Source organism: Diabrotica undecimpunctata, chromosome 5 (genome assembly GCF_040954645.1).
Source record: "Diabrotica undecimpunctata isolate CICGRU chromosome 5, icDiaUnde3, whole genome shotgun sequence".
NCBI classification, from domain to species: Eukaryota; Metazoa; Arthropoda; class Insecta; order Coleoptera; family Chrysomelidae; genus Diabrotica; species Diabrotica undecimpunctata.
Window position 1 is genome coordinate 162304467 of NC_092807.1, and position 12048 is coordinate 162316514.

Here is a 12048-nt window from a genome sequence, read left to right on the forward strand (position 1 = left end):
CGTTCCCATACTAATAGCTTATTGATTTCTTTCTTTCTCAATGTCCATGTTTCACTTCCATATGTCACTGGTCGTATTATGGTTTTGTACATTTGGATTTTGGCACGCCTTGAGAGAAGTTTTGACCTCATTAGATGTTGAATGGCAAAGAGTGATTTAATCCCCCGCCAGTATTCGTATTTCAACCTCCCGTTTTCCTGTGTTTTCACTGGTAATTGTTGCTCCTAGGTATTTGAATTCTTTGACCACCTCAAAATTATGATCGTTTATGGTAATGTTTTGTCTTATTCGCTGTCGTTCTTTTTTTGATACGACCATGTATTTAGTTTTTTCTTCGTTTATTTTCAGGCCTACGCTTAGTGTTGCTTCTTCAAAGTTCGATACTATATCCTTAACTTCCAGTGTTGTCTGTGCTACTGCATCTACATCATCTGCAAATGCGAGAATAATCTTTGCTCCTCTGGCAGTTATGTCTGGTTTGACTCTGGTATAGATTTTTCGCATTGCATATTCCAATGCTAGATTAAATAGTAATGGGGACAGCGGGTCTCCCTGTCTGAGTCCGGTGCTTATGCCGAAAGCCTTTGAAGTTTTGCCTCCTATTCTAATTTGTGCAAAGGAATTGTTGACACACATTCGCGCAATCATGGTCAGCTTCTTTGGTACGCCTAACTTCATCATTGCACTCCACAGTTTTAAGCGATCTATGGAATCATATGCTTGCTTGAAATCTATGAAGATCTGGTGTACTTCTTTATTATATTCCCAATACTTTTCTAGCATTTGTCTGATAGTAAATATTTGGTCGATTGTTGATCTTCCAGGCCTAAAGCCGCATTGGTAATCGCCAATAATTTCCTCTGTATATGGCAGTAATCGTTTTAGTACAACTGAAGCTAATATCTTATATGTAGTAACCGATTAGTGAGATTCCCCTGTAGTTGCCACATGTATCCTTTCTGCCTTTTTTATGTATTGGCACGATAATACAGCCACTCCATTCTTTTGGCATTATTTCTTGTTCCCAGGCTTCTTTCATTAATTGGTGTATTTTAGTTCTAAAATATTTCTATATTTCTCTAAATGAATGCACAATATTCTTCAAAATAAGTATTTTTGCTTATCTTCGACATTGCTTAAAAAACTGAGTAAATTTCTTATTAACTTTCTCAGTACAGCAGGCCTTTTAAGTGAAAGCTTTCATCCCTAACCCAAAATAGTCGCAAGTTCATGACATGTACTATAATTACGTGTCCACATATATGACGTATATGCCAGAACTGTCGTGATATACCAAGCCCATTTTAAACATATCCAACTTTTGACAATTAGCTTTTGTGACACTTTTCAAAATTATTTTAAAATGTCCAACACTCCATCCAGTGTGCCTTCAGATTTAGGTTCACATAGTCTTATAGTAAAGCCTATTAAAATAGAAGAGAAACAGTTAACGAAATTTAAAAGCACCCAATCGGAGAACAAATTAAAAACCACCAAAAGTATCAAAAATAAAATCGTCAGCAAAGTCAGATCTTGGAGTAACAGGGATAAATATATAAATGGAACGACAGGAATGGATGCAGCAATAAGAAAGCAGGAATATGGTGAAGATGATAGTGAACCCGTGGTAAATATAGCAGATTCAAATCTGTCACGTGCTAGGGGAAGTTTGGAGAATCTGTTGTGCGATAAAACAGTAAACGAAGGTGGAAAATATCGTTCTTTATCAGCGGCATCCACCTCTACTTCAAGAAACTCCCCGCTATCGCCGAAATCATCTCCAGGTACTTCGAAATCTAGCAAACACCTAGTATGGGATCCTTTCGGTAAAAGAGGGCAAAAACTTCGTAAAGATTTGGGAAGAACAAAGAAACGGAGCAAAAATGTCACAGAACTGCCTAAACAAGCACCTTTCTACGTGCCCATGGAGGGTAAATCTTGTTTGGCAAAACAAGAAGTTAAAGAAACCGTAGAAGACACTGAAACTGTCGAGGAAGAGTGTGTGTATAAATACAAATATTTTCCGAAAAATAGTAAATCTGTAGTGTTTACCAATGAAGTATTTGTAGTGTATTTCAATGATCACGATGTTGTTTCTGAGGTTAAAGAACCTCTGAAGAAAGATATCGAACAATTAGAGAGGAACAAAGAGATGAGACAAGGTAATTTGATGCGGACGGAAGAAAAATATAATTTGTGTTTGTATTGAATCTATTTGGGTCTATTTTTGGTTCAAATTAAAAATAATATACTACAATTTTTATTTAATTCGTAATGTTTTTAACACGAAAAATCTCGTTTTATGATAATAATCATTTTCCTTTTATTTGTCCATGATTCAATTACTTTCTATTAATAACAGTAGAAACTAAGTACAAATAATGTATGGAAGAATTTAAGAGCATACATTGAAAAGGTATATAGGTACAAACGAAAGGTGTAAGATATACAGGGAGGACCAAAAGTCTGGAAAAATTATCTCAATAAATTTTTTACTTCAAACTATATACAACTAAATCCTAACACAATACTTAGTTAAAAGTTTACTTCATTGCTAAATTAATGTCTACCTAATCAAATATTCAAAATATCCTCCGTTGTTAATTTGACAGTACCCTACTGTCTTGTTTTTGGTGAATTTTGAGAATGTCATAACGACCTTGCTTAGTAAAGCAGACAAATTGATCATACTTGGTGATTTTAATATAAATTTTAAAATTGAATCTGACCCTTCTTTTGATATTCAATATCTATTAACATCTTTTCGACTAAAAGTAACTATAAACGATTATATTAGAATCACATCCCAGTCCAGTAGTTACATCGACAACATTATGACAATTTTTTCTGAAAATATCTACAGAGTGGGCGTATTTGAACCTTGTTTTTCTGACCATCAACCTCAATTTCTATTTATTGACTTTGAGCCTAAAGTTGTTGACGCTAATCAAGCATTTCAATGGTTTATTACTTCTTCTGGTTTACAGGAGCTTAAAAGTGCGCTAGCTAGTACAAAGATGTACTTTTTCTATGACATTAATAATGATTCTGATTTTTTGACAGTCTTTTTTACCGAAATTTATAACAACTTAATATTAACTAATTATTTAATATTAATATTAAAGAATTTTCCACTAACAAAAGTACGACAAACTGCTGAAAAAACACCCGTGCAATGGTTTATAATCAATTAAGGTCTTACAGATCTAATCCTTCTCTTATTAAACAAATTGCAGATGCCACTAAGGATCCCGATTTGTTCAAAGTATATAAACAACAAAAATTTGAATTTCATCGGTAATTACAAATGGCTAAACAGTCGGCTTACTGTAATTTTATTACTAATTCCAAAAATAAACCTAAAGACTATTGGAAAATAGTAAATTTCGAAAAGAAACAACACAAGACTCAGTTCGGTCGAACCTGATCTATCTTCAGACGAAATAAATCAATTTTTTACTACAATTGCAGAGAATATAAGTATATCTCTTCCCACTATTAATGTTAATGTCCTCTTCAACTATGGAAATTATGCTTATCTGAGCAGTTCTTTTTTCGTCCCGTTGTGGAAGAAGAGGTATCTCGAATAATAAAAACTCTTAGTAGTTCTAATTGTAGGGAAGTTCATGAAATTAATGGCAAAATTTTTGAAAGAAACTTACCAAATAGTTTTAACACCTTTCACTCATCTAATTAATTTAATTCTATCAACTAGAGTATTTCGGGAAGTAGTAAAATACCCAAAAGTACTACCTATATACAAAAAAGGTGATTCCTCAAAAACTGACAGTTACAGACCCATAATCATTGTTTTTACTTTTGGGAAAGTGATTAAAAAGGTTATCAAACAACAATTTTATTCCTATTTTGAGTAAAATAAATATTTAACACCTCATAATACGGATTCAGAAGTGATCGTTCTCCTACGAATGTAATCGAACTCTCGAGCGAAGTAATTGAAGGGCTTGAACGCGGCAATCGCATAGAATTTCTCTTTGCGACTTGTCGAAGGCTTTTGATTACGTTTCACACGACATTTTGCTCCACAAATTAAACTACTATGGAATCCGAGGTATTCCTCTTAAGCTTATAATTTCCTATCTATCTGACAGACAGCAGACGGTAGTGTCTAAACGTGGTTTTTCCGATTTTCTATCCGTAAAACATGGGGTCCCACACCGTTCAGTCTTAGGACCTCTTTTGTTTATTATTTATGTCAACGATTTGCCTAAATTCATATCTCCGAACAAATCCATACAATTCGCAGACGATACGACATACGTTATATCAGGAAAAGATAATGATGATTTAAAAATGTCTTATGAGGAAGTTTCTACTAAATCTAGCACATGGTTTGCTGCAAACAAACTAAAACTTAACTCTGATAAAACGCAAAATTTGGATATATCTGCAAGTAATTTACGTAATGATCCAGATAACAAAGAGACTGTTAAACTTTTTGTAGTTTTATAAAATTTCGGTATTATTAAGAAAAATTGAAAAAAAAAGTCTCTTATGAAATTAAATATAATTATTTTATTAATTTAATCCATGAATGATAATATTTCAATGATAATCACCACTCGAATAAAGGTCATCATCATCATCACTGGCTCGACAACGCTTTTTGGGTCTTGGCCTGTTCCAGGATTCTTCTCCATTCTGATCTGTTTCGATCTCGAAGGTAGGGGGAGCAAAAATCGTTATTTGTCACATTTAAATGAGACTCTGCGTTTAAAATATGAAAAAAAATCAACGAAAAATACAGTTTTTTCGAATATAGAATATGTTTCAGTCGGAAAATAAATAACATGGCATTGTTATTAGACAAACGAAAAAAAAAATAGAAAAAAAATCGTTCTTCATTCACACACAATTCAGGTAATGTGCTAAAAACATGGGAAAAAATATCAAAAAAAGTGGGTTTTGTAGTATTTTGTGCATGGTCTATAAATAACAAAAAAATATATCAAAAATCGTTATTTGTTGACATGCAGTTGAATTTGTGCTAAAAACATGGAGAAAAACACGAAATTTTTTTTTAAGTTTTCCTGAGAGAAAATGGCAAATCTAAACAATTCAGAAAAAAGGAAAAAAAAATTCACGAAAATAATTACTTAGAAGTTTGCCAAGAATTACCTACATAACCTAAATTTACGTAACCCAAATTAACCTGATCAAATTTTGATCAAAAAAATCAGATTGTTTTCTCACATTTAAATGTATATAAATACTTTTTTTTAGATTTTTTAAAAGAAAGGGTCACTTAAGAATTTTTTTTTTGGAAAAAAGCATTTTTTGCGATAGGGGACCCGTTAATAAATTCTGAGCAGATAGAACAGTTTATAAGGCAAATAATGTAGTAACACAAGGTTGTTCAACAAATACAGGCGACATAAAGTTATTTAAATAACCAGTAACAAGCTTCCTCACATACGCCGGGGTACTACTCTGAGATTTTTTTGCCGTGTAAAAAAGATCTGCCAATATCTGGCGTGTATTCATTGAAAATTCCGTTATAATTTCAAAATTACTTGGGACGATTAACAGGGAAAAACGAATTAAAAAGAAAGACATCCATTGCTTTTAGCCGATACAATTTGGCTGTGTAAATAAACATTTAGAGTATGTCTTCTCGTTCGAAATTCTAAAATGCAATTGCTATAATTGTTTAATAGGAACTTATGAAATTTTTATGATATACAGTGAGAAAAAAATATAAATTCTAGAAGGATTCACGCAACGAAGAAAAATATCTAATATAAATATACACTGGAATATGTTTTGTAATTTTTCATTAAAAATATTATGTTAAATTACCTACAGAGGCTTGGAGTCACGACGATAACAGTTTGCGTATGCTATTTTTTCTATTGATCATATCTACGTCATTTAGGGTATGCACTTACCTCTTCCCGGGCAAGTATTCTTTATTAGATCTGAAAATTCTTCTTTTGTATTTTCCTGTTGTCTCTTTCTTTATGACGCTCAGCCACATTTCAAGGTCTGAGGATTAAAACAAAGCAAAATAGTAACCAAACAATGTTTATTAAATGAAACCCAACTGAACAATCAAAACAACACACATTTTTTTACATTTTCTTAATATCACAGATTTTTCGATGCCTTAACCAAACCAATGGCTGCCCATACAATCTCTGGTCCACGCAGTTTGGCACACCCAACACCAATGGAACTCACAACCTGCTCTAGTACATACCATGTGCATACAGCCGCCTGGAAAAATAATACATTAATTAAATACTATACCAGCAAAGAAATATTCAGACTACATATGCGTCACAAGGAAAATTATCTTTATAAAAATAATTTCGCGCTTTTTACCGACCATATTTAAGCAGCAATTAGGAAATCTCTCAAAATAGACCAATATTAAGGTGTTTGACAGATTATCTAGCACAAATACATAATGTATCAAAATATAAAATTAATTAGGTCAATGCAACCGAAGAAAATATGATTTGACTATGATATGAAAACAAATATATATTAATATTGTAGCAAGCTCCCTGACTATGGGCTACGAATATATAAGCTTATAAGCATATACAGATTGAACGAATTTAAAACGGAACATACGAAATCAATGTATTTCGGCTCAACTCCGCTCTAGGTGGTTGGCCAACAAAAGGTTGTCAAATAATTATATTATAAAAATCCAATACTTCAGCGGGCTGCTGGATTCTGAATTCTTTCAAGAACAAGTCAAAACTCCACCCAAATAGGTTGCCTAGAATCACTGAAAAAACTAGACTACACAAGCAGTTATTATGCTGTGAAACCACTTATCGCTTCCTTATAGTCCAAGAGATAGAGCCGAAATTTTGAACTGATCAGTAATATGACATTTCTCTATTGGAATATAATATTCATTGTAACTGGGTTAAGACTTTGCCTTACAGGCGGACGCCCCTTGTGGTACAGGGGGTGGCTATACAGGGATGAAGTTGTCATTTTTTTCGGAAAAATTAACGATCGATAATATGGCTGAAAATTTGCCCAGAGGTATATTTAAGAAAAAAATGTGATTTGTAAAGTAAATATGACTTTAGTTTGAAAAAAAAAACATTATCATAATATCATTTTAAAACTACAAAATATTCTATAAAAGATTCAGACGATGACGTAGAGTTTTATCAAATGTTTTAGAAAAGTTTTTCTAATTTTTTTTTTCTTATCGGAAAAATCGTTTGAAAATTTTTGGAAAAAAATCATGGTATAACTGACAGAAAATCGAAAGAATTCTACAAATTAGATTTTACCTCAAAAAATTACGAAAATTTTCATTTACGGAAATTTTTTTGGAAAATTTTGAGGAAAACACTTTTCAGAATAGTAACAGAAGTGAGCATACAAATTTTCAAATCAATCGGTATAAAAATATCATAATAAAATCAGTTTGAAAATTGTTACCGAGACCTAAAATGCGCAGGCAAGTGGTACATTTGATCCCGTTTTAAGGCTCCCTGTAACAACCCAGCTGTCCGCTCTTTTCGATTTAGAGTTTTTAGGGGCTAAATAATGAGCCATGAAAATGGCGGACATATTACTTATCGTTAATTTTTCCCCAAAAAATTGCAATTTCACCCCTGTCCGCCACCCCTTATGTATCCACTCTCGCGTCCGGCCTTTGGGATTTCGTCTAGTTATACCAAGATCTTACTCTGGGCAAATTTTCAGCCATATTATCGATCGTTAATTTTTCCGAAAAAAATGACAACTTCATCCCTGTATAGCCACCCCCTGTACCACGAGGGGCGTCCGCCTGTAAGGCAAAGTCTTAACCCAGTTACAATGAATATATTCCAATAGAGAAATGTCTTATTACTGATCAGTTCAAAATTTCGGCTCTATCTCTCCGACTATTAGGCAAGCTCCTCTTTCCTTTAAAGGAGACAGATAGTTGAACGATATTTTATACAGTGTCTATCACCGGGTATGGATTTATTTTTGTCCAAGTTTTATATTGGTCCACTATTTCAAATGCAGTTCAAACAGATATATATTAAATTGTATGTTCCGTTTTAAATTCGTTCAATCTGTAGAAGCACATTTCAAATGGGACAAATTGTCACGGTTAGTATACTTTAAAATACTCCTGTAAATGGCGACTGCATAAACTTTATTATATATTATTTGTAGATTTCTACACATTTGAATTAAAAATTTGAATCACAATATTGTTTATATGTAGTTCTAAAAAGATTCAGTTATGAAAAAGTATTAAAAGTTAATAATATTTTATTTTTTACAAAAAAAAAATGGTGCATTAGTAGGATTTGATCTTTAATTTTATAAAATTCAAAAATTTAAGGTTAATCATCTCAGCCTGAAACTCTTTCATATTTCAGAAGCAGAGTTGTGGTCCAATGATAGTGCGATGGTGAACGGGGATCACAAGGTGCTCCTTGTTGTTGTGAGAATAGAAGTAAAATTTTACCGCACAGCATGTACGAAAAAATTACGTTAAAATGTGTTTTTATATGCGTCTATGTTCATTGCTATGGGAATATGACACTTATGCGTGCGTAAGTCATGCCCTCAGCGCTGAAAGAAATTATAACTATGCTTCCACTGATAGAACTGTTTAGATATTTTAATCAGATGCCACATTAAGTTTGTCAGGCAACCCACATTACAGATAACTTAATAAGTAAATAGTCAATGTGCCTTACAGAAAGTTTATCAAAATATTACAGGATAAAAAAAATAAAATGGTTTTAATGATTTAGTTTTGCTATTTTTACTTGGTTGTCTATACTCACCATCTCTTTCAGTTGGTGTCCTACACTTAGGACAAGGTTTCGTTGAAACTTTAATAGTAACTCTCGAAGCTTCGTCCCATCTTGCGTCCGATGCTCGACTTGGATCTACGCTATACAAACATCCTTCGCCATCTGCGGAACTGTCCATATCGGACGGTCGACACTCGCCGATATGATAGCCTTGTAAACACAACCGACAAAATACGTACTACAACATAAAAATCGAGTAGAAATAAGCAAGTCAAAAAAATAAAATAACTTACCCCACAACCGTTTATACAAGCCACTTTATTACAATCGGAATCGACTAAAATTCCCATTCCACAACCCGGTTGGGGGCACAGTACTCCCCCGGATCTGAGGACGAATTCTTCGGTTCCGAAACGTTGATATTGCGCATACTGGAATACAATTAAACATTATAGAATTCTACTGCTTATACTACGTGAAAAATAACTATTTTTAACTTACTTGAGCATCTGTAAGCAGTCTAAAATGGTGGACTTCTTTTATAAACGAATCTGGGCAACCCGCTGGACAAGCTAACGTGTATCCCAGCTCTGGATGTTGCCAGAACTGTCTTTCCATTAATCTGGTCACACAGTATTGGCGAAAACAGTCCAGGCAGGTAACATGTTTTTCTTGACAAGGAAAGACAAGAACGGGATCGCTGGAACATAAAAAAGTCTGATTATATAAAAAAGTTTTAAAAACATCCTAAAAAAAAGATATTAAACATACTTCGAGAAATAAATATTGTTATCAAACTCAGTTTAGTTCAATATTGTATTTATAAGAAATTAATTGCAAAGAAAATTACGTTCTACATTTGTTTTGACATTTTGATTTCTTGGTTATGGTTGATCAGGGCAGGGCCCCATTTGCGAGCCCTTCTTACACTTAGACCTCCTAAGGCAGATCCACTGTATCACCTCTCTATCATCAGGACTTGATCTTCAGTGTTGTTCTATATTAGATGAAAGTCAACTAAACTTTTATGTAATCAAAAATAATTTGTTAAATTGGGTAGAATAGAAAAAATTATTAAAACCTAGATACTACACATATTCTTAATATTACATACATGGTGCAAATATCACAACAAGAAAATATAATAAGGAAAGACTGATAAGGGAAGAATGAGTTTTGGGGATAAGTTAATTTCAGCTGAGTCAGAACCAGTTATGAAAACTTGTTTAGACTCTATGCCATTTCAAGGTTTATTTCAACTATTAACTAGGAATTTTTGTGTTTCTGGCAATGACAATTTTAAAATATTTCCAAGCTGAGTGAACATACTACTTGTATTCTATATATTTTCATGTTTTGTAATTTTTTTATAACTATGTCTGGAAAATCTTTCATTAGTCCTCTAATAAAAAATTTACCACCATAAGAATAACAAATAATACATGCTATAACAAAATCATAAGAAAAACAAGAGGAATGAACAATGATACTGTAACAAAAAAGGTTTGAATGCTTTAAGGCCAAGATATATGATGAAAAATAATATTTTTCGAGAAGGAAAAGAAAAAGAAAAATACTTATGATATAATACTCACAAAAGGCAGATACCGACATAAAGATAGAAAAGACAAGTACTCTTCTCACTTCTGGATAAATACGTACATATCACATTTATCTATTGAAAATTTTTATACTTATAACTTACTAAAAATTAGTGAAATGTAATAGTTATGTTAAGTTTTTAGGTAGATAAGTATATAAAAAAAGTCTTACCTAACATCAGCACAAGCTAAACAGGGAATATCCCTTAAATTTGGCCTTATCAGATCTAGCGGCACTGCTCCATCTTGTTCCCCCAAGGATGTATGTTCAGAACACTTGAAGTAAAACTCAGCAAAGGTAGGTTCTACATTTTTTAATATCTAAGTAAATAAAATTTATTCTTTAGTTTAAATTTGATTAGGAACACAATACTAGCTAAAAACAATTGTTTCTTAAAGGAAAATAGGTTATAGTTACATATACTCACATCAGAACACAATTCTGGACTATTTTCGCACGTTCCTGTAATTTGTTTGGGTTTTAGAACATCATTCCAGTTTTGTGGATCGGCATGTACAGTGAATGCTCCACTTTTACAAAAATGGCACCTTACTCTTATTTTTCCTGACTTCATTGCCTTACATGTTGGACAGAATACATAGAAATGTACCTTTGACTTACTTAAACCTGTAATACAAAAATATTTAAGAATTTAACAGATATTCAAGGACCACAACTACAACAGTATCCTCACCGCTTTCTGATTGAGTTCTCTGCCTTTCAGATGTACTATTAAAAGAATGGCTGTCTTCATGAGAAAACATACTATTATCTAAAACCTCACTCAACGGCTTGCTACTTGGGTCCTCATTTTCCTCTATTACACTACTATTTGTAGGTTGAAGAATCTTATTCCTTTTCCCCCTAACTTTTACAGCATGGAGAATACTTTTCTGGCCTAAATCACATTCCTAAAAGAACTATCACTGTATTTTTGTAACTTTACATTCGAAATTTACCGAAAGGGTAAAGAAAATATGGAACTATGTATAAAATGTACCTCAATTTTAATTTCATCTCCCAATTCCTTTCCAGCAAAAATTATCTTTACTTCATCTGGTTCTAATCCAAGTTGGGGCGCCACTATTTCCTTAACATTTTTAATATCCCACGTAGGATCTAGGTCTACAGTTAAAGTATTGCCACCAATAGTTTTTACATATACACTCAAACTATTTGTTATAGTTTTTTTACCAAAAGATAATAATTGTAACATGGTATGTAAGAAATTTTTAAAGGCATTAATTATAAAGCTCATTATAACAGCATTACGTATCTGTTTTGATTAGTGTTAATAGATGTGTTCCATTAATTCAAAATACTAAATATAAATAAACCAATTACTCCACTGTCTGAGCAATCATATGTTTTTTATTTTCATTTAGACAACCCTTTGAATGACATTTTAATGTCAAAGTCATTGAATAGGATACCTGAACGTTGCCATTGTCTACGCCCCAATTTTTTTTATTATCATAGAAAGAGTTCTAAGAAAAATATTTCTAAACAAAATAAATGATACAAATAAAGACACATTATCTTATTAACATTTATAATTCAAATATGTTCTAACGTAAATATATGATAAAACTGATCTTGTAAACATATTATTTGTGTGTTCATTTAACTTTTAAATCGGGATCTGGCAACATTGTAAGTGATAATGGCAGCTGACGACAATAGAATTTAT

At 32.5% G+C, this 12048-nt stretch overlaps 2 protein-coding genes across 2 annotated transcripts; one reads left to right on the forward strand and one right to left on the reverse strand.

The window, feature by feature from the left end:
* The first annotated feature begins 1300 nt into the window (after positions 1-1300).
* Positions 1301-2268, forward strand: LOC140440881 (uncharacterized). The gene has a single exon (XM_072531245.1). The coding sequence runs from the start codon at positions 1364-1366 to the stop codon at positions 2207-2209; it is 846 nt and encodes a 281-aa protein (XP_072387346.1). The 5' UTR covers positions 1301-1363; the 3' UTR covers positions 2210-2268.
* A 3761-nt stretch (positions 2269-6029) lies between these two features.
* Positions 6030-11779, reverse strand: park (E3 ubiquitin-protein ligase parkin). Its single transcript, XM_072533133.1, has 8 exons — positions 11359-11779; positions 11053-11269; positions 10786-10985; positions 10530-10678; positions 9258-9456; positions 9050-9187; positions 8787-8994; positions 6030-6237 (listed from the first exon to the last, which is right to left on the reverse strand). Exons 1-8 carry the CDS (start codon positions 11614-11616, stop codon positions 6128-6130), a joined length of 1479 nt encoding a protein of 492 aa, XP_072389234.1. The 5' UTR covers positions 11617-11779; the 3' UTR covers positions 6030-6127.
* Between the last annotated feature and the right edge of the window lie 269 nt (positions 11780-12048).

Bases quoted from the DNA above. Each gene is read 5' to 3' on its own strand.
- LOC140440881 (XM_072531245.1), top strand. From the start codon at position 1,364: ATGTCCAACACTCCATCCAGTGTGCCTTCAGATTTAGGTTCACATAGT.
- park (XM_072533133.1), bottom strand. From the start codon at position 11,616: ATGAGCTTTATAATTAATGCCTTTAAAAATTTCTTACATACCATGTTA. The intron at 10,986-11,052 runs GTGAGGATACTG...TTTGTATTACAG, and splicing joins GAGAACTCAATCAGAAAGCG to GTTTAAGTAAGTCAAAGGTA. The intron at 9,188-9,257 runs GTAAGTTAAAAA...ATTGTATTCCAG, and splicing joins GACTGCTTACAGATGCTCAA to TATGCGCAATATCAACGTTT.